This window comes from Strongylocentrotus purpuratus, unplaced genomic scaffold, assembly GCF_000002235.5.
Source record: "Strongylocentrotus purpuratus isolate Spur 01 unplaced genomic scaffold, Spur_5.0 spur5_scaffold_18, whole genome shotgun sequence".
NCBI classification, from domain to species: Eukaryota; Metazoa; Echinodermata; class Echinoidea; order Camarodonta; family Strongylocentrotidae; genus Strongylocentrotus; species Strongylocentrotus purpuratus.
The window spans coordinates 21,223,000-21,245,612 of record NW_022145603.1 but is presented as its reverse complement, the minus strand read 5'-3'; the positions used below and the strand labels follow the sequence as shown (position 1 = coordinate 21,245,612).

Below are 22,613 nucleotides of genomic sequence, written 5' to 3'. Positions count from 1 at the left end.
TTTATGTGTCCATGAATAGTTGTGATGCCAGTTTGTATGCCAGACGGATCGTTACCTGTCCCTATTTGGACTTCATTAAAATAACCCTGGAGATACAAATCTCGGAACACAACTCGAAATCCATTCGTAGCGTTTGTTTTTAGCAAGATTGCATTATAGAATCGTGTTGTGCTGGTGTGTGGTAAGAAGATGAAATGTGATTCGCCTTTTTGGAGATAAGTTGCTGAATAATCTGTAAAGGGGGAAAAATAAAGGAAAAAAGTCAACTGTCGATGTTTCTTGTCAGTTCTTCAACAAGAGATTGAGAGATAAGTTTCATCATATTGTATCGACAGCTAATCTGGCAGCCTCTCCTGAAAAGAACTTGTATTTTACATACGGTTTGAGTACATTCTCCCAAAATGTATAGACCTAACCGTATCTATCAGAGTTTCCAAATCAGAGCCCAAAATCAAGTAGGTTTCAACCCATCACCACGTGCGAACAATTTCTCTAGTAGAAATTATGACATGACATTAAAACCCGAAAATCTGCAAAATATGAACAGGGATCGGTTGATATCAGACGCAACTTTATAACATGGGAGCAATTTCTCCTTTAAATCATATGGAAACAATTTGAATAGGAAAATTCCCTATTCATTACAAAATATAAAGACCAGCCTGTCCTAATATGCAGACATATATGTTTTCCAAATGATGATATCTGGTGCTTGGACAAAACTTCATGTGGTCAGTCGAGGCAATTTACGATGATTAACCCGACAGCTACCCTCTGCCTGCCACACTTTTTATCGATGAATTTGATGGTACTTTGAGGGTCAAAATCATATGAGTATTAAAAATGGGTTACTATTTAGGACCAGTCTTTGGCTTCTACCAAGTTGTGCAAAGTCGATGAAACAAAATAGGACCCCTAATTGGCCGAGAGCACACAAGCCATAATCCCAGTGACTAAATTATCCATTAAAATTCAATGAGACAGACAAAACAAGTCTTTATTCAAGACCGTCTTCATCGTAAAACTGCAATACACTAATGGAATGATGAAATTCATAAAAAAGTGGAAAAGAACGTAAAAGAATGGGAGTTTTAAGTCTTCATATTTCCGCACCCATATTCAAACGATCAATAACAAGTTATGATAACTGTAATAAGCTACTGAAATCTTGACATTTATTTGGCTGAGAGCAAATTTGTCATAGTATCTAAGAATTAACATATGCTAGAAAATTATGAAGTACAGTAAATACCTGTAATATTGGGAAAGAACGCATTACTAAATATAATTTTGTATTGACTTACTGCATGCTAATTCATCCTCGAAATGATTGCATTGGTAAATTCCATCGCAGAGGGCAGTCGGTGACACGTTCATGTTGGAGATTGAACAGGCAAATGAGGCTGGTACAAAATAAAAGATGGAGAAAAAAATTATTTATGAGTAGCTAAATTGGCTTTAAAATTTAAAAATTGAATACACTAGATTTTCTTTGAATACTTTTAGTAATTAGGCGCGTTAAAAATTCACCTTTTTTATATTATTATTTCTGGTAAAACTTGAAACATAAATTATCTTCATCAGTCGACCGGTGTTGAATAATTCTCATTTTATAACTAGTGAGACACCAGTTATCACTGCTTCAATAGACAGAACTTTAGATTCCACTGATATCTTAAAAGAAAATTATTTCAACACTCACTTGATAGGTCAATGGAAATGATCTCAACGTCCATTCGGAGCCCGGAGTAACCATTTGCTCCTATGACAGCAAACCACATTTCATTGGTATCTACATAGACATCATCAGGCTCGTAGTTTATGTGTCCATGAATAGTTGTGATGCCAGTTTGTATGCCAGACGGATCGTTACCTGTCCCTATTTGGACTTCATTAAAATAACCCTGGAGATACAAATCTCGGAACACAACTCGAAATCCATTCGTAGCGTTTGTTTTTAGCAAGATTGCATTATAGAATCGTTTTGTGCTGGTGTGTGGGAAGGATATGAAATGTGATTCCTCTTCCTCAATATATGTTGCTGAATCTGTAAGGGGAAATAAGACAAAAATAAACGAAGTATGAACAAATTAATTTAATAAAAAGTCACCGATAGAGGATTCTTATCAGTTCTACAACTAGAGATTGGTAGATAAGCTTCGATCATCGTGCACTGACAGCTTATCTGGGTGCCTCTCCCGATAAAGACCTATATTATCCATATCGTTTGACCCTCTTTGTTTAGTTAGAGGAAAGATCATTCCCCAAAGATTTGTAGACATAATTGTATCTTTCAGAGTTCCCAGAACAGAACCTAAAGTCATGTCGGTTTCAATCCATCTTCATCATGCACGAAATTTTACTCGTAGAAATAATAACTGGACATATAAAATCGGAAAAGCGACCAAATTTGAACAGGGATCGCTCGATATCCGACGCCCCTTAAACAGAGCATTTTCCTTTAAATAATATGGATATAATTTGTATAGGAAAAATCTCTTTTCATTTCAAAACATAAAGACTGGCCTATCCTCATATGCAGATATACGACTTCATATTGACAAAATTGAACCCGACTTCATGGGGTCTCTTGAGTCGGATGAGGGGGGTCAACCTCACAGCTACAGTCAGCCTGCCACACTTGTTATCAATTAATGTGATGACACTTTGAGGGTTAAAATCGTATGAGTGAAATGGGTGACTCATCAGGATCAGTCTTTGTCTTCTATCACGTTGTGAAAACTTGAAGTCGATGGAACAAAATTGGACCCCCTGATAGGCCGAGAGCACATAATTCATATGCAACCCCAGTGACTAAAATATCCAAGAGAACTCCACGAGACAGACAAAACAAGTCTGTTTTCAAAAGGATGAAGAAGTTTCACTGTTAAAATTCAAGACACCAATGAATTTCACAATTTCTTAAAACAGTGGAGAAGAATGTTAGAGAATGCGAAAAATATGGCCCTTTTTTCCGCATCCTTATTCCAACAATACTTTATATTGTTCGTATATCTTGGATCTGTTTCATGCAACGTTTATAAAACTTTTAAAGGCTACTAAAATCGTTGCATTTGATTGGCTGAGAGCAATTTTTGTATAGAATTTTAGAGTTATTTATTAATAACAAGATTGATGAAACAGATTCCTGGTGTAAGTGGAACTAACTAGGGAGTATGCTAATTGGGATTTCTTCAAATTTGCGTAAGATGTATTCTATATCATGTATTTGGTAGTAGGCAGTGGAACGTAAACGCGTCAGAACAATGTGATGTAGTCAAACATAATGTCAGTATAAAAACTAAGGAGCTATTCCAATACTTACGACACAACGATTCATCCTCATAATTGTCACAGTCGTAATATCCATCGCAAACCAACGTCATTGACACTTTCATGTTCGATCCCGAACAATGAAAGAAATCTAAGACCATAAAGTGTATGATGAATGGCATTATTTACTCACTTCTTATCATTACTTCACTAACTTTCTGTCATGGTAATTTTAGTTTTTGTGTACACCTTTCTTTTGTTTCAAACAATCAAACAAACAACAATAGCGATATTCTATCAATATAGAGATACTTGATACATATACCCACTCTCACGTGCTCGGAACTAAAACTAACGTACTGTAAATTAATAATATCATATCCATGCACCAAATATTAATCTAGCTCTACGAGTACATTCGGTGTACACCTTGTGCCCATATAATAATACAAATGTCAAGTTATCAAGCGCACTTATCCATTCTAAAAGACTGTTCAAGGCGCTCTGTACAATACCAAAATATGTATATAATATCAAAAATTCGAAGTGGTGCTTTAGTTTTTCTTAAATATTTATATTGATGATAGGTTGTAGCTGGTTTTTTACCCAGCGTTGTACCTGGAGTTGTTTCCGGTGCTGTACCTGGGGTTGTTCCCGGTGGTGTTTGAGATGTTGTACCGAATGTTGTTCCCTGTTTTGTACTTGATGTTGTTCCAGGAGTTGTAGCTGATGTTGTTCCAGGTGTTGTACCTGGGGTGGTTCTAGGAGTTGTAGCTGATGTTGTTCCAGGTGTAGAAGCTGGCGTTGTACCCGGTGTTGTAGCTGTTGAAGTTCCCGGTGTTGTTTGATGTGTTGTACCGAATGTTGTTCCCGGTTTTGTACCTGGTGTTGTTCCAGGTCTTGTTTGAGGTGGTGTTTGAGATGTTGTACCAAATGTTGTACCCGGTGTTGTAGCTGTTGAAGTTCCCGGTGTTGTTTGAGGTGGTGTTTGAGATGTTGTACCGAATGTTGTTCCCGGTGTTGTATCTGGTGTTGTAGCTGTTGAAGTTCCCGGTGTTGTTTGAGGTGTTGTACCGAATGTTGTTACCGGTTTTGTACCTGGTGTGGTTCCAGGAGTTGTAGCTGATGTTGTTCCAGGTGTAGAAGCGGGCGTTGTACCCTGTGTTATAGCTGTTGAAGTTCCCGGCGTTGTTTGATGTGTTGTACCGAATGTTGTTCCCGGTTTTGTACCTGGTGTTGTTCCAGGTGTTGTAGCTGATGTTGTTTCAGGTGTAGAAGCTGGCGTTGTACCCGGTGCTGTAGCTTTTGAAGTTCCTGGTGTTGTTTGAGGTGGTCTTTGAGGTGTTGAACCGTATGTTGTTCCCAGATTTGTACCTGGTGTTGTTCCAGGTGTTGTAGCTGATGTTGTTCCTGGTGTAGAAGCTGGCGTTGTACCCGGTGATGTAGCTGTTGAAGTTCCTGGTGTTGTTTGAGGTGGTCTTTGAGGTGTTGAACCGAATGTTGTTCCCAGATTTGTATCTGATGTTGTTCCAAGTGTTGTAGCTGATGTTGTTCCAGGTGTTGTTTGAGGTGTCGTACCGAATGTTGTTCCCGGTTTTGTACCTGGTGATGTTCCAGGTGTTGTAGCTGATGTTGTTCCAGGTTTAGAAGCTGGCGATGTACCCGGTGCTGTAGCTGTTGAAGTTCCCGATGTTGTTTGAGGAGGTGTTTGAGGTGTTGAACCGAATGTTGTTCCCCCTGTTGTATCTGATGTTGTTTCAGGTGCTGAAGCTAATGTTGTTCCAGGTGTGGACGCTGGCGATGTACCCGGTGCTGTAGCCGATGAAGTTCCCGGTGTTGTTTGAGGTGGTGTTTGAGGTGTTGAACCGAATGTTTTTCCCGGTGTTGTATCTGGTGTTGTTCCAGGTGTTGTAGCTGATGTTGGTCCAGGTGTAGTAGCTTGCGTTGTATCCGGTTTAGAAGCAGGCATTGTACCCGGTGTTGTAGCTGTTGCAGTTCCTGGTGTTGTTTGAGGTGGTGAATTGAAGGATATTCCCGGTGTTGTAACTATTGCCGTTCCTGGTGTTGTTCCTGAGGGAAAAAATCAATGCATTTTATTTGGTAATAATTGAACTAAATGAATTTGTGTAAAATATGAGAAATTACCGATTAAGAAACACAGTTCCTAATACAATTTTTTGTTAAATATCCGTAAACTTTTGTCACTCCATCATACTGCTTTGACCAGGCGCGTACGCAGGGGGAGGGTTTTTGGGGTTAAACCACCCCCTTTGGTATTTTTATGTGTGTAAACCCCCCTATAAGAAACCTAACCCCCCCCCCCCCAACGGAGCAAAATGTCAAATTTTCAAAATTCGAGACCAAAAAAAAAAAAAAGTGTCCGCTTACCCCCCCCCCCCCACTGAGCGACTTTTCGGCTGGCTGAGTCGTTGCGATTTTTTTTTGGACTCCCCCCCCCCCCAAAAAAAAAGTGTCCGCTTACCCCCCCCCCCCCCCCCCCCCCCCCACTGAGCTACTTTTTGGCCGGCGCGATTATCAAATTTTCCTGTGTCGTTGGGAAATGTTGGACCCGATTTTAAACCCCCCCCCCCCTTGAAAAAATCCTGCGTACCCCACTGGCTTTGACTATATGTCTTATATTTTGAAAAATGTTGTGTGCAAAAGTAGTGAGATTATCATACCCCAATGAAAACCAAACTATATTACATTATTTGGAAACAATTGAATTTCTTGTTAGTGCTTTGCATGTTAGTTTCTAACTTGTTTATGAATGTTACAGTTACAGAAGCTCTTATACAAAGTCTGCAGTGTTCTCACCACAACAAATTCAATAGCAGAACATGATAAGTTATAGATATTTAGAATGCTTCATTTATGCTCTAAACAACTCAATTCAATGTATTTATTAGTACATTGTGCGTTCAACATTAATTTTGTTTCGTTTCCTTACTGTAGATCAAACATATAATCAAAAGAACGTAATCTGCTTTCACAAAATTTGCAAGCCTTTTTTGTTAGACAATCTTTAAACTGCTCCCGTTTTATTTCAATAATGACACATTTAATTGTTCACATCTAATGTATGTGTACTTGGAATACTAAGTCGATAATGGAAAATGAACATCTATATTCTTGACCGGTATACTTTTATTCAATGTTACTTACCCCCAACTGCAATTTGGATGAGGAAAGTCATCCAAAGAATGAGGAGAAGCTTCACGACTGAGTGAGTTTTTCCGAAACACTTCTTCATTTTCATTCCGTTAATGCCACTAAGATTATAGAAACAAATTATGATGCAATACGATGCAAATATATATGTAATATAATAATAATTATTATTGTTATAATCATAAATATAATGATTATTATAATGATAATAATAAGTGGATTTCATAACACATTTTCAGAGGACACACGGCACTGTTCCTAACTCAATCAGCAAAATAACAATAATAAATTGTAGAGGTCGGATTTCAGATGTGTGTTTGTTCACCCATTCCAACTTAGAAATGCAGGGAGTTTATTTTATAGGCGTAGAGCAACGGAAAGAAAGTGTTTGTATTTAGCCTGTTTATATTGGTTATGATCTGCTTAAAAAATTAAAATAAACTCATCAGCATGTAGTGAAATATATTTCATCAGAACAACAGCAGCACATATTAAGCAGCAACTATGCATTTCATATGCACTGTGAAAAGGTTGGGCAATATTTTTTAAACGCTTTGCCCAACGTTGTGCCAATAGTCAACCAACCATCTATTGGGCAATATTTTGCCCAGTGGTATTGGTAAACGTAAGTACCCTACTTCACACGTGCATAATTGATTCGTATTTTGACCAACATTTGGGCAAGGATATGACCCTTCAACTGTCCGACTACGGTAGCCCACTTGTTTGGAATATCTTGACCAACTGTTGGGCAAAATACGAAATTATTGCCCAATAGATGGTTGGGTTAACTATTGGCAAAGTGTTGGAAAATATTGCCCAACCTCAGGGTGGAAGAAGTACCTCGAACGTATACGGGAGTCCTGTCGATGTGTTGACATAGAACAAGCAAAGACATGTAACACGTTTCTGGTGCAGCGTGAGAAGTATTTGTTTAAGTTATGTATTTTTGATCACGGGATCGATCAAAGACAAATTGGCAACTTTGTGACGTATTCCCCAATTTGATAATTGTTCCAACAACTTGATAAACATTCACTTAATTATAAAAAGGGTTTCAATTAAACATGCACCCTACATATAATAATTATACATATGAAAAGAGGAACACATATGATGTACATGTCAACAAAATGTTTAGTACGTAGGATGGAAGAGGACCTCACCATGGTAAGAAGCAAATTAGTGATATTTTTTTTGATCGGATTCTGCTCAAACCTGTTGCGATCTTTTTCTCTCACGTTCTATTTTTAACGAAACCAGTCGAATCAGGGTGGATTTTCCCCCTTTTTTAAACCGTTTTTCTCTCACATAATGTGAACATTACAGGCTACAATTCGAGAGGCTCTCCAGTGCTTTACTGAATCGTTGTGTGACACTTTAACGGACAAAAACAAAGATGGGTTTTTAACCTGATTTTTCACACTCAACACTTCAACCCAGGCGCAGATCCAGGATTTCTTAGGGGGGGGGGGGGGGGGGCAAATTTGAAATTATGCGAGCCAAATATTGGTACGTAATGGTGACCAGCAGTGACGTAATGCGGGGAGGGGGGCGAGTTCCCCCTCACTCTTGACGTTTCATTGAATTATTAGAGAAAGAAGACGTTTCGTTGTACCGTTTTCGAAAATAATCCTCGTCTAAATTAAGTTTTTCATCGCTCGCGCGAAGCGCGGAAGCTTTTACGATTCATTAAACCATTAGAGAAAAAAGACGATTCGTCGTACAGTTCTCGACTCTTAATTCTCGTCTGAATTCAGGTTCCCCCCTCCCGCGCAAAGCGCGGAAGCTTTTACGATTTATTAAACCATTAGAGAAAAAAAGACGATTCGTCGTACAGTTCTCGACTCTAAATCCTCGTCTGAATTCAGGCTCCCCCCTCCCGCGCGAAGCGCTGAAGCTTTTAAGTGTCATTAAAATCGTTAGAGAAAGAAGACGATTCGTTGTACCGTTCTCGAAAATATTCCTCGTCTGAATTTAGTTTCCCCCCCCCTCCCGCGTGAAGCGCGGAAGCTTTTACGTTTCATTAAATCATTAGAGAAACAAGACGATTCGTATTACCTTTCTCAACTCTGAATCCTAGTCTGAATTCAGTTTTTCCCCTACCTCGCGAAGCGCGAAATTTTTGACGTTTCATAAGATTATGAGAGAAAGAAGATGATTCGGTGTACCGTTCTCGACTCTTAATCCTTGTCTGAATTCAGTTCCCCCCCTCCCCTCCTGCGCGAAGCGCGGAAGCTTTTACGTTTCATTAAATCATTAGAGAAAGAAGACGATTCGTTGTACCGCCAACGACTCCTAATCCTTGTCTGAATTCAGTCCCCCCCCCCCTCCTGCGCAAAGCGCGGAAGCTTTGACGTTTCATTAAATTATTAGAGAAACAAGACATTTCGTTGTAGAGTTCTCGACTCTTAATCCTCGTCTGAATTCAGGCTCCCTCCTCCGCGCGAAGCGCGGAAGCTTTTAAGTTTTATTAAATCATTAGAGAAAGAAGACGATTCGTTGTACCGTTCTGGCTCCTAATCCTTGTCTGAATTCAGTTCCCCCCCCCTCCGGCGCGAAGCGCGGAAGCTTTCACGTTTCATTAAATCATTAGAGAAAGAAGACGATTCGTTGTACCGCCAACGACTCCTAATCCTTGTCTGAATTCAGTCCCCCCCCCCCCCTCCTGCGCAAAGCTGGTCACGGCATCTCCCAGCTAGTCAAATCTCCTACCCATGACAAGGGTCACACCCTGGACGTTGTCATGGTGCGGAACGCTGATGATCAAATCCTGTGTTCGAAACCTCAGGTCATACCTGGCATCTCCGACCATTCTGCAATCTTATGGAAGCTAAACTTCGCTAAGCCTAGTCGGACCCACTCTACATATGTCAGTCGCAACATCAGAGATATTGACAGAGAGACCTTCGCGAACAGCATTACTGACTGCAACATCACTGCTCCTGCTACATGTAGTGTTGAAGAAGCTGTTCATCAATACAAGTTAGAACTCGGGAGGGTTCTAGATGCTCATGCCCCTCAGAGATCACGGAAAGTGAGGAATCATGCAGACTGTCCGTGGTATACCAATGACATTCGTACTCAGAAGAGGTTACGTAGACAACTGGAGAGGAAATGGAGGGCCAATGGCCGACTTCAGACTGACAAAGAACTGTACTGTGCCCAGCGTGACCTCGTAAATTCACTTGTGAAAAAGGCGAAGCGCTCATACTTTGTAGATCTTATTGAAGACTGTCGGAATGATTCAAGAAAGCTCTTCTCAGTAGCAAACCGACTTCTGAATCGTCGACAGTTACCACCACTTCCAGCCCACACGGATAGCCAGCAAATGGCCTCTACATTCATCCACTTCTTCCAGACGAAAGTCAAGACCATCTGCGACAGTTTATCACCTGACAAAACACCACACCATCCCCTTACTTCCTCTTCCTTTGAAGTAATACAACCTACTACCCCCAATGAGATTATGTCACTCTTACGTAAACTACCCCCCAAATCATGTCAGTTAGACCCTGTTCCCACTAAATTATTAATGGACTGTTCCTCCACATTCGCTCCCATCCTTTCTTACTTGATTAACTTGAGTTTAGAGCAGGCACATGTTCCTTCCTCATTGAAAATAGCTCATGTTACTCCGTTGTTGAAGAAACCTTCTCTGGACCGAAATTCCCTCCAAAATTATCGACCAGTTTCAAACCTACCGTTTTTGTTCAAAATTCTTGAAAGGGTTGTGTTTTCTCGTCTTTCGGATTATTTTCTGGACAATGATTTGTTCGACCCTTTCCAGTCAGGTTACAGAACCCATCATAGTGTGGAAACACTGCTTGTGAATGTGTCCAACTATATCCTGCAAGGGATGGATAGGGGTAACTCAACTGCTCTCCTGCTGCTAGACTTGTCCTCCGCCTTCGACACCGTTAATCACACTATCCTTTTGAACACACTTAGTTCACTTGGTGTCAAGGGTGAGGCATACAAATGGTTCGAGTCTTATCTGTCATACCACTCTCAGATCGTTTGTATTAATGGTTGCAAATCAGTTGCTTTGCCTCTCTCTTGTGGAGTACCACAAGGTTCTGTGGGCGGGCCCACTCTTTTCTCAATTTATTTAATTAGATTGCGACAAGTTTTGTTACAACATGGCATAGATTATCATATTTATGCAGACGATATTCAACTTATGATTTCCTTCAATTCAGATCAAGCCGCTGCAGAACGAGCCGTTCATCGCCTTGAATCTTGCATGGCTGATGTTCTTGATTGGTTGCTCGCACATTCCTTGAAATTAAATTTAGACAAATGTGAATTCCTTATATTTGGTTCCAAAGTACAGCTTAGTAAAGTTAATATCAATTGCATTTCATTTTCTGGCCACATAATTCACTTGTCACAAACGTGTCGCAATCTCGGTGTTATGTTTGACTCACATATGACAATGTCTAACCAAGTTCTTAATATTTGTAGATCTGTAAGGTACCACTTGCGTAATATCGGTTTTATTCGTAAATATTTGTCCAAGTCTGCCACCGAAAAATTAGTTCATGCTCTGATTTCCTCCCGTCTTGATTTTGCCAATGCCCTCCTAATCAATCTACCCCAGAATCTAGTGTCCAAGCTTCAGAAGCTTCAAAACGCTGCAGCTCGTATTGTTTCTCTGACCACCAAGCGTACCCACATTTCCCCAGTTTTGCAGTCGCTACACTGGCTCCCAGTAAAAGATCGCATTGTTTTCAAAATTTTGTTGCTCACCTTTCATTGCGTTCACGGCTCTGCTCCTCAATACCTTATCTCTCTAATCCAAAACTACACTCCTGCAAGACCTCTACGCTCATCCACTTCCAATTTTCTTGTAACCCCCAAAATTACCAAAACGTGGGGGAAAGATCTTTTGCATACTCTAGTCCTAAATTATGGAATGGCCTTCCTGAAGACATCAAAAAATGTTTATCCTCTGATTCTTTCAAAACTCATCTCAAAACATTTCTTTTCAAGTCTTGATCTTTTTTCCTGTTTACACGCGCCTTGAGCACTCCACAGAGTGGATTTGGCGCGATATAAGTTACATTATTATTATTATTACATTATTAAAGCGTGGAAGCTTTGACGTTTCATTAAATTATTAGAGAAAAAAGACGGTTCGCTGTACCGCCAACGACTCTTTATCCTTGTCTTAATTCAGTCCCCCCCCCCCCCCTCTGGCGCGAAGCGCGGAAGCTATGACGTTTCATTAAATCATTAGAGAAAGAAGACGATTCGTTGTACCATTCTCGACTCCTAATCCTTGTCTGAATTCAGTTTTTTCCTCCCCCCCTCCTGCGCGAAGCGCGGAAGCTTTCACGTTTCATTAAATCATTAGAGAAAGAAGACGATTCGCTGTACCGCCCTCGACTCTTTATCCTTGTCTTAGTTCAGTCCCCCCCCCCCTCCTGCGCGAAGCGCGGAAGCTTTGACGTTCCATTACATTGTTAGAGAAAGAAGACGGTTCGCTGTACCGCCAACGACTCTTTATCCTTGTCTTAATTCAGTCCCCCCCCCTCTTGCGCGAAGCGCGGAAGCTATGACGTTTCATTAAATCATTAGAGAAAGAAGACGATTCGTTGTACCATTCTCGACTCCTAATCCTTGTCTGAATTCAGTTTTTTCCTCCCCCCCCCCTCCTGCGCGAAGCGCGGAAGCTTTCACGTTTCATTAAATCATTAGAGAAAGAAGACGATTCGCTGTACCGCCCTCGACTCTTTATCCTTGTCTTAGTTCAGTCCCCCCCCCCTCCTGCGCGAAGCGCGGAAGCTTTGACGTTCCATTACATTGTTAGAGAAAGAAGACAATTCGTTTTACCGTTCTCGACTCTTAATCCTTGTCTGAAATTCAAAAATGTTCTTTGTCTGCTCCTTTTCTTCCTACGTCCTCTTCTTTTTCTCTTCTCTCATATTTGGTCGGCGTTTTGGGGGACTGCACCCACCGCCCCCCTGGCTACGCGCCTGCGGTCAGATGAACATATTTTGATACCTTGTCCGCACTCGGGTTTAATGCAATAAATTACAGTCAGATAAGCATTCAGGGGCCCGCCCTAGGGCCCTGGTGGGGTCCAGGGGCAGAGCCCCGGGAGTTCAAGGGTTTTAGGCATTTAATTACTGACAGATGAGCATGTTTTTTATATCTTATTCTGACACTGGCATGTCATATACTGTTTTTACACTGGCAAAATTTTGCTAAACCCCGTTTTATAGGTCCCTTGGCCGGGTCCAGGTGACAGAGCCCCCGGAAGCTCAGGGTTTTTAGGCATTTGATTACGGTCAGATGAACATATTTGTATACCTTATTTGTGACACTGGCAGGAATTTTGGCGTGGGATCCAGGGGCGGAGCCCTCAGAAATCGGGGGTTTTAGGCATTAAATTACCGTCAGATGAGCATCTAAGGCCCCCTTTAGGGCCCTAGGTGGAATCCAGGGGGCAGAGCCCCCGGAAGCTTAGGCGCTTTAGGCATTTAATCACGGTCAGATGAGCATATTTTGATGCCTCCTTATTTTTTGACACTGGCAGTTAACTATTTTATCTTTCTTGCTCCACCTGATACCAATAATCGAGTCAGCAAAGTACCGTAGCGGATTACCCAATGTGGTCGGTTAATATCAGAGCAGAATATAATCTGATAACCTAGGTGATATAGTTGCAATAGTCATGTACTGGAACTATATTGTCACCTAGAATATACTGATGACCCAGTAAGATACTGAGGAAACAAGTCTTCCAGCGCGCGCGCGCTACTCAGCTTCTGTAGATCGTCGCCTTTAGATTATATTCTGTAACAGTAAGTTGCTGGGAATGCTTGTGCGGAATACGCGTGCGTATTATCAGGGAGTGCAGCCTATGCGAAATACATCATGCTCGACCCGCTGTAGCGGCGAATCCAAGAGGTTTTTTTTTAAAGGAGGGACATAAAGTGTTAAATCGGCGTGGGGTCCGGGGCCAAAGGGCCCCGGAAAAAAAATTGAACTATAAGATGCTTTATGGTACATTCTGAGGCATTTCTGAATGCGTAAACTGAACATTTATTTGAAAATTCTGTGCTTTTTTTGGAAGGAAAAGGGGGCATTAAAACCCCGACGCTCCCCATGGGTCCGGCCTAGCTGGCAGGGCTAGCTAGCCCGACCCGGCAAGGCTAGCTCTCTGCAGTACGCCCAGGACTGGCGTCGACCGCCGGCGTCCCCGCTAGACCCGCAGAGCTCGCATACCTGCGGCTAGCATCAGATACAGTTTCAGCTGGTCGGCGCAGCTAGCCTTGCCCTGCTGGTGGTTCCTTGTCTTCACTCCAAAAATATCTACAATGTATACCGTAAGTGGCAAACCCGGACTTTAGTGCCCCAGCTGAAAATCTCAGTTTATTATGGATTTAATATCAATAATATTAATTATGCTAATATATGCAAATATAAACATACCAAAACTTGATGATTTTTAATCATTTGACGTCATAAAAAGCAATTTTAAGCCAAAAATAGCAGCGAAGTAGGGGATCTCCTCTTTGCTTGATGCGAGATACTAGCGAACTGAAATAACCGAATAAAAACTATGGTGAACTAAAAAAAGAAAAGAAAAAATCAAACCACCTCTGAAATTACCTTTGAAATGTTTATTAATTTTTTCTTCCGATATGCGCACATGATAGGGGCAGGTTGGGATGGGATGGGGGGGGGGTGCTCAATAGTCGCCAAATTTGGGGTAAAAGGGCAACTGGCCTTGGGGGGGGGCTAAATTTATTATTTACTTATTTTTCTTTGTAATCATTTTTCTAATTTTTTTCCGGGGTGGCTCTTTTCTTTATTCTGCCCCCAAGGCCAGTTGCCCTTTTACCCCAAATTTGGCGACTATTGAGCACCCCCCCCCCCATCCCATCCCAACCTGCCCCTATCATGTGCGCATATCGGAAGAAAAAATTAATAAACATTTCAAAGGTAATTTCAGAGGTGGTTTGATTTTTTCTTTTCTTTTTTTAGTTCACCATAGTTTTTATTCGGTTATTTCAGTTCGCTAGTATCTCGCATCAAGCAAAGAGGAGATCCCCTACTTCGCTGCTATTTTTGGCTTAAAATTGCTTTTTATGACGTCAAATGATTAAAAATCATCAAGTTTTGGTATGTTTATATTTGCATATATTAGCATAATTAATATTATTGATATTAAATCCATAATAAACTGAGATTTTCAGCTGGGGCACTAAAGTCCGGGTTTGCCCCGTAAGTTTTAAATATATAGATCTAGATATTCATCTTAGTCAGAGGAATAATCGATAGAGTCTAATTATAAGGACTAATATTGTTTGAAAACCATTTGCCTTTGTATTTCATGAGACCTATCTAGATCTAGTCCCAAATATAAACTTTTCTGTGTGTGATTCTATCGTTATTTGTGTGTGTGTGTTGGCAATTTTTCTACGAAAAAGTGTTGTACAATCAAAATTCATCCAACTTGAGCATACCAAATTCCACTTCACACTCCTATAATTTCAATGCATAAGGTCTAGCCATTAATTAACCGGTAATCGACGTCATAAAACTCATTGGATTTCCTATTACTTTTCCACACATGCATGTAGATCTAGGCCTATGTAGATTTCTAGGTCTACAAAACAAATACCGGTAGCCTAGATCTAGATCTAGGTGTCTAGGCCTACTAAATTATAAATAGGAGAAAATGTAAATTATTGTTCAATTGAATATTGAATATAGATCTAAATCATTATGATGCTTCAAAATCATACTGCAGTTTAAATAACCTTAAAAAATCAGTTCTCTTATTTAATTTCATCTGATTCACACTCACAGTCACAGCTCAAAATCGCGTTGAAAAACTGCAAAAAATGCCCCTTGAAAGCTTGATTTTATTCCATTGCACTTTGTTTCACTAGCGTTTGCGCATCGATAGACTTTATGATAGACTCTGTCTAGATCAACAGAAAATTCAATGAAATTTTGGGCAAACCTTGATAATACTGCGGCTATTTGTGCTGCTCACTCTCCTCATTTGGCATGTTTGGCGCTATATATAGCCAATGTACTATGTAGGTATTTCATTTTAAATAATTATTTTATAGTCAAGATGACCATATTGTCTACAAATTCTTGACATGCTTGTGAAATATTCCACCACTCATTCAAGGACTCTGCAAAGTATAGCCTAACGGTTCATTGTGCGCAATGCTTGCACATGTCTGTAGATTATATAGGCCTACACGATAAAAAACAACAACAATGGTTTATTCACAAAATCAGTAGGGGTGCTGGTACGTGAATAAGCATCGTCCGCATAAACGACAATACCCTCGTAAACGCAGACCATTCGCATCCAGAAAAATAAGGATCATCCACATTTTTGTGAAGGATCCGGATTCCTGATCCGCGCGTTGGTGATGCGAAAAACGAATTCCGCGATGATGCTCCATAATGCATTTTACACTTACGCAGAGACTTTCACTTTTATGAACAATAAATCCTAGGGAAGACGGACAACCCATAGAAAGTAGACGGTGAACTGGGGGTATTTTATTACGCGGAATCCGTTTTTTCGCATTAATTGCCAGCACGCGGATCAGGAACCCTGTACCCGCAGAGCACCGAAGAAGAAAAAACGTCTGTGAAAATTGCAGACTATCCTTATTTTTTTAGGTCGAGACTTGTCCGCGTTTACCAGGATATTCTTGTTTATGCGGACAATCTTCATTCTCAGACCAGTGCCCCTACTGAAAATGGCAATATTCCTCACATCAATTCCACTCTTAGAGAAATAACTTGGCACAAAGTACCCTGCAGGAAGTCAAGCTAGGGCCATGCAAGGACAAGTAAAAGAGCCACATCCATAATTGTAATTTGCAATTATTATTTTTCTTTTTCATAAAGATAGAGAATGATAGGAATAACTCATTGTTAGAAATACACATCACAAGATTTGAAAAAAAAAAAAAAAAAAATCTATTTTTGTATTTGGGACCATTAAATGGCAAAATGGAATGATGATGCATTATGGAGCAGACAGCATGTTATTGGCCATTAACACATAATAACCAGGATTTTTCACTGAATATTTTGTAGGTGGAGTATATTAATTGTTCTTTATGTTATAATTTCATTATATTTTAATCAATCAGATTTTATATGTTTTCATTGAAATGAGTTATCAATGTAATTTTTTTTTGGTAAAATTGTTTCTTAGGATCATACACTGGCCCAACTCTATTTTTGAAGAAAAAAATGATATTGTTTTGGTAATTACTGTTGTAATCTAACAATACGAACAAGCAAAGGGCATATACAGTAGTACACAATAAGCACTGACTTGAACAATTCAGGGAAAGCTATTTATAGTGGAGGGAGGGGGGGGGGGGGTAATGATCCTATGCACCTAATTCTGCATCGGTGTAGTACGTGTTGTTATAGGGTTCTATAGACTATTACCCCCCCCCCCCGGACAATCACCCCTGACAATTACCGCAAAAGGACATTTACCCCCCCCCCCCCCTAAGCCTCAATTGAAGCTGTTATTCAACCCTTACACTGACAGCAGTGATCAAGGTTGACCTCTCAGTCATGAATATAAGCCATAAGGGGGAGGGGGGGGGTTATACTTTGCACCATACAAGTAGGGTGGTCCTATACACCCAATTCAGCATCCAGTGGTTCCTATCATTTGTGATTTTTCCAAACATTATTTAAGTCAATTTTATAAATTTGCTTGCATCTTCAAATTGGAGTGATCGAATGCCGTTTGAGCAATTTTTTAATTTTATTTTCATATTGCATCTTTTTAATACAAACAGAAAACCTAACATGCTTGGAGATGTAGAAGATCCTCGCTATCCATCCACCTTCGCAGCTTCTTTTGCCTCACAATTACCTCTGTCACAAGCCCTATCAAACACCGTGCCTGATTATGGTGCAGCTGACAGCACTGGGGACACTTTGCCTCAATTGAAGATGTTATTCAACCCTTAGACACAACCACTTGCCTGTTAATTACCTGCTATGAAAGAAATTACATATTGTGGTAAGTACATCGAAGCAGCAATGGATGTGGGGCTGTCTCACTAACAGCAGTGATCATGGTTGACGTACTCTCAGTCGTATAATCATCATGGGCGGGGGTCATACGTTGATGCTATACAAGTAGCATGATCCTATACACCTAATGCTACATCCAGTGTTCCCATCATTTGTGATTTTCCCAGAGATTAAGTCAATTTTATAAATTTCCTTGCATCTTCACATTTGAGTGAATTTTGTTTTAGCATGGGGCATGGGGGGGGGGGGGTGGTCATACTTTGATGTCATACAAGTAGCATGATTCTGTACACCCTATTCTGTTTTAAGTTACGTTTATAAATTTGATTACATCTTCACATTGATTTGAATGCTAGCTGTCATAAAATTAGTGTAATTTCATGTTAATATTGCATCTATTATGAACAGAAACCAAACATGCTTGAAGATGTAGGAGATCCTTGCTATCCATCCACCTTCGCAGCTTCTTTTGCCTCACAATTACCTCTGTAACAAGTCCTATTAAACACCGTGCCTGATTATGGTGCAGCTGACAGCACTGGGGACACTTTGCCTCAATTGAAGCTGTTATTCAACCCTTAGACACAACCACTTGCCTGCTAATTACCTGCTATGAAAGAAATTACATATTGGGGTAAGTACATCGAAGCAGCAATGGGTGTGGGGCTGTCTCATTAACAGCAGTGATCATGGTTGACGCACTCTCAGTCGTATAATCATCATGGGCGGGGGTCATACGTTGATGCTATACAAGTAGCATGATCCTATACACCTAATGCTACATCCAGTGTTCCCATCATTTGTGATTTTCCCAGAGATTAAGTCAATTTTATAAATTTCCTTGCATCTTCACATTTGAGTGAATTTTGTTTTAGCATGGGGCATGGGGGGGGGGGCATACTTTGATGTCATACAAGTAGCATGATTCTGTACACCCAATTCTGTTTTAAGTTTCGTTTATAGATCTGATTGCATTTGACATTCTTGATCATGTACGATATCCTCGCTATCCTTCCACCTTCACAGCTTCTTTTGCCTCACAATTACTTCTGTCACATACAAGTCCTAACACCATGCCTGCTTTTGGTGCAGGGAGCCTAAAGGGCATTTCCAATTTCCTTTGGTTGTTGCCACTTTTTTTTTTAATGAATGCGTTTTAAGCCTTGTAATTGCGATATCTTAGTAATCATTTGAGGTATGAACTTCAAACCTGCTAATAGTACATGTATGTATCACTTTAGGAAGACAATCTGATTATATTTTGGGGTAAGTAGGTCAAAGGTCACATAAGGATTTCTCTTTATGCCAATAGAAAAAACTCTCACATTGTTTAATACAGATAACGTTATAGAATTTACACAATGGAGGGATTTTATTTTTTATTTTTTAATCTCTGAAACCCCAAACTGTACAAAATCCAGGAATGAAAATTTAATCTAATGATACTTTGATCTCAAGATATATGTTTTGGCGGACCCGCCTCCCACTAGCATAGAGTGTTGAAATAGTCACGCACTTTTTACAGCAAACGTTATTGTTGAGGCATAACATAAACTGTTTTGCGAGAACGTGCAGTTTTCTTCATGTTGGACTGTTTTCAAGATATGTAATTTTCGATCTTTACCAATTAGTATTGCATCTGTTGGATCATTTAGAAGAAACACCTACTTATGATATTCATATTAATGTTTAAATGTGCCACATTAATCTGTACAAAGTAAAAAGGGTATTTATTCAAGATTAAAATGATAGTGTTTAAGCCTATATTATACACTATTTATTTAAAAAAAAATCAGTAATGTGAAGATAAGTTGAGGCCAGCAGTCTGCAATACTTTGAAACAGATAAAGTCCTGCAAAGGAAACAAAATAGAGCCTCAAGCACGTAAGGAAATTTGTGTCGAAGTGTTGAAATGAGAAATTATCTTACAGTAGTCTGATTGGTGTCCCTTTTTTTATCTCCTTTGCAGCTTTGCTCAAGCTCAGCATCCGTTATTACATTATTCCTTCACTTTTTATCAAAATTTAATGATTTTTTTCTTTTCTGTTTTGTTTCTTTTATTTGATAGAGCTACTAGCAAAGGAACAACTTCAACACTGCATCAAATGGCTCGACCAAAGTTATCAGTGGAGCAATATTCACCTGGTTTCCCCAAAACAAAACAGCACATCCCAAGAATGGTGAACTCCAGTTGAAAAGACATGCGATTTTGAAATAACCATGGTCATTTCAGACATCTTGCGGGAGAATTAAAAGGGGCAAGAACAGTCAGTGATTTAGATACATTTTACCATCAGGAGCATTCACTGCATTGCACAGTATGTAACTGAATAGTTGGAGAGAAACTGGACTCTGTGTAACTATACTAGACATGACAAGTACAGAAGTACTAGCTAGTAATGGACAAGGAATTTTACTCACGTGAGCAGTTCAAAACCAAATCCAAGTAAGTTTTCCTCAAGTGTATCCAACCAGCCCTTCAAATGCTGCACCTAGACCACAAGGCCATCCAAAACTGCACCACTCCGACAATTCTGGGAGTTACAGTCAGATCTCAAATGGAATTTCCAAGTGTTTGATATGATATCAAGTGCCGGCAAGCGACTATACATTTACGACATCTCAGAGTATCATGTGAAGATCTAGCAGACATCTTCTCGACATATATCCGATCTTCGCTAGAATACGCTTCTCCAGTTTGGTCCACATCAATTTCCCGAACAGTTATCTTGCAGTCTGAAGAAAGTGCAGAAACGTGTCTGCTGTATTATCCTTGGATAAGAACAGTTGTATGAAACCACTCGTTTCTCTCCAGAGTCTAACTTCTTGCCGTCTTGCCCTTCTTGAATCCTTTTCTCTCAAACTGTTTAAGTCATCACCAGATCGAATTATGTTCTATCGCCAACTCGTCGCCAAACCTCTTGCCATGAACTATGAAACTCTCTACACATAACTATACCCTATTGTAGAACTGAGAGACACCGCACTTCAATTATTCCCTATATCGTACAACTCCTTAACAACCAACTGTGATTTTAATTATCTTTGTCATGTTTGTATTTATTTATTTTTGCTTACCATATTATTGTTTTTCATTCTTCTCTTTTCCATTCTTCATTATTTTATCCTCCCCTCTCATGTACTTTTTCTCCTTCTCTCTAAATCAGCAATTAAAGTACTTACATGCATTATGATTATTATTACAATTTTGATTAATTACAAAAGAGTCATCTCAGAATGAAGTATCTTTTTAATCAATCTTTTTATTCATTATGTTTAGCTTGTATTTAGGTTTTTCACACCAATTAACCAATGTATCGGTTATTACAGAATTTTGAAATCACAATTATAGGCATGTATTTTCTGAGGAGAGGGTGGTGTTGACTTTTTGTGACTGCTTTTATTTGTGTTTGCGATGGGATTTCATTTCTTTCATTAACCATTGTCGGTTTAATTCAAAACTGTATGAGTTTTAGAGCTCAATAAGTAATAAGTCTTATTTAGGTATCAACAAAAGCTTATACTCTGAACATAATTGTTTAAATATAAGGTTATACTATTTACAATTGCTATACAATTTCTTTTTGGAGCATTTTTGGGGTACTAAAGTTCTTGCTAGATGTTAACCCAATTAAGCCATGCGTAAACAATTTTCAATATTATTATTCTACTCAAAGAAAAGAACGGGGTGATTTTTTTCCTATTTGTATACCTTTTTTCCTGTGTTTGGTACTAAATTTGTCATTACAGGAAATATATATTTTTGAAGTCATTGCCAATTTTCATGAGTTCGGCTCATGGTCAATTTTAGTTGAATTGCCCACATTCAAATGTATACAATTCTTTAAAATCATATTGATTTTATTTTGGCATGTATTCTTTGGTAGCAAAAATACACCCATCACATTAGGTAATTAAGCTAAGGGTAATTGCTGGTAAATTTTCGAATTCTCTGGTGTGCAAGTTTTATATAATCTCTCTATCTTTTATGAGGGAAAAGGTTAAACAAATACCTACAGTCTTCTCAGAAAATACATAGTGCATGTACAGTGTAAGTTTAACTTAAATAATTGATATTCCTGTTATAGGCAGTTTAAGACTTGTCAACTGATATCTTGTCATGATCTTGGTTTTTTGATAATTAATCGGTAGTGTTAATAGTTTAGCATGGGTTGAGTTACTGAGAGGGCACTGATGTCATGGGGGGGGGGCTGCTGCTCTTATTAATTGAATTAATTGTTTAGACAGATAACTGGAATCTCAAGTTGGAGCATATGTGGGAGGGGTCGATCATGTTGCATTCCTTTACTTTTCTTTTCACTCCTTGATGGGATGTCACATATCATTTCAGATACCCCCCCCCCTATAGGTATTCCTCTCAAGCAAATCAATCGATAGAGGAATGTGTAATTGGGTTAGTTCAGCAATTACATAATGATGCCTTTTGTCTCAAATTTTCAGACTTGTTGGATTGGATAGGAAAGGATCTTAAAGTAGTGTAGTTATTTTGGCTCTATGTTCTCCAGTTTCGCTCTGATGAGTGCGAGGTTATGTCTTTTGTATGTCTTTTTTGAGAGGCATGTGCATTAGTCTTTTCTCTCTTTCATAGTATCAACTTGTATTGACATCTTTATATTAATTGCAATCATGAGATGTGTAATAACGAGTACATTTGTAGGTTCTATTATAATTTGTTTTTTTCTTTGGTGATGGATCCTTTCTCTGAATGCAATTTGTACTTTATTTGCCTGTATAAACATCTATGTGTTTTTACATTTGTTGTTGTTCAGCTACCCTAAATACCCGACGTTATATTATTACCAAGAATGTGTTTCTTCTAACAATATTGACAGAAGAATTATATCTTTAATAAACGATTTTATCAGTATTGTACTACATGTACTTCAAACTGGATGAGATTTATTCTTTTGCAATTTCATGTCTTTGAATTGTTCGTTTGTGCCATTAAGTCAGTGTAGACAGACGCGGATCCACGTGGCGATTTTTCCGGCCCTGCTCCCCCCCCCCCCCACCCTCTAGTCTAAAAAAAATGTTTAAAAAAATAGAATAATAACGTAAATTTAACCTTTTTTTAAACAAAAACAAAAGCGGCG

The 22,613-nt window shown here is 39.3% G+C and overlaps 1 protein-coding gene and 1 long non-coding RNA gene across 2 annotated transcripts; one reads left to right on the top strand and one right to left on the bottom strand.

Moving 5' to 3' along the window:
* Nucleotides 1-318: 318 nt before the first annotated feature.
* LOC115925231 (mucin-5AC-like) lies at nt 319-5,242 on the bottom strand. The gene is made up of 3 exons (XM_030988839.1): nt 3,892-5,242; nt 1,305-1,403; nt 319-353 (listed from the first exon to the last, which is right to left on the bottom strand). Exons 1-3 carry the CDS (start codon nt 5,240-5,242, stop codon nt 319-321), a joined length of 1,485 nt encoding a protein of 494 aa, XP_030844699.1.
* An 8,152-nt stretch (nt 5,243-13,394) lies between these two features.
* On the top strand, nt 13,395-22,433 carry LOC115925486. Its single transcript, XR_004064749.1, has 4 exons — nt 13,395-13,781; nt 17,259-17,485; nt 17,908-18,133; nt 19,568-22,433. It is a non-coding gene; the product is annotated as an uncharacterized LOC115925486 (long non-coding RNA).
* The last annotated feature ends 180 nt before the right edge of the window (nt 22,434-22,613 follow it).

Bases quoted from the DNA above. Each gene is read 5' to 3' on its own strand.
- LOC115925231 (XM_030988839.1), bottom strand. From the start codon at position 5,242: ATGCCTGCTTCTAAACCGGATACAACGCAAGCTACTACACCTGGACCA. The intron at 1,404-3,891 runs GTACAACGCTGG...ATTTTGTACCAG, and splicing joins AGCACCGGAAACAACTCCAG to CCTCATTTGCCTGTTCAATC. The intron at 354-1,304 runs GTAAGTCAATAC...AGTTCTTTTCAG, and splicing joins CGAGGATGAATTAGCATGCA to GAGAGGCTGCCAGATTAGCT.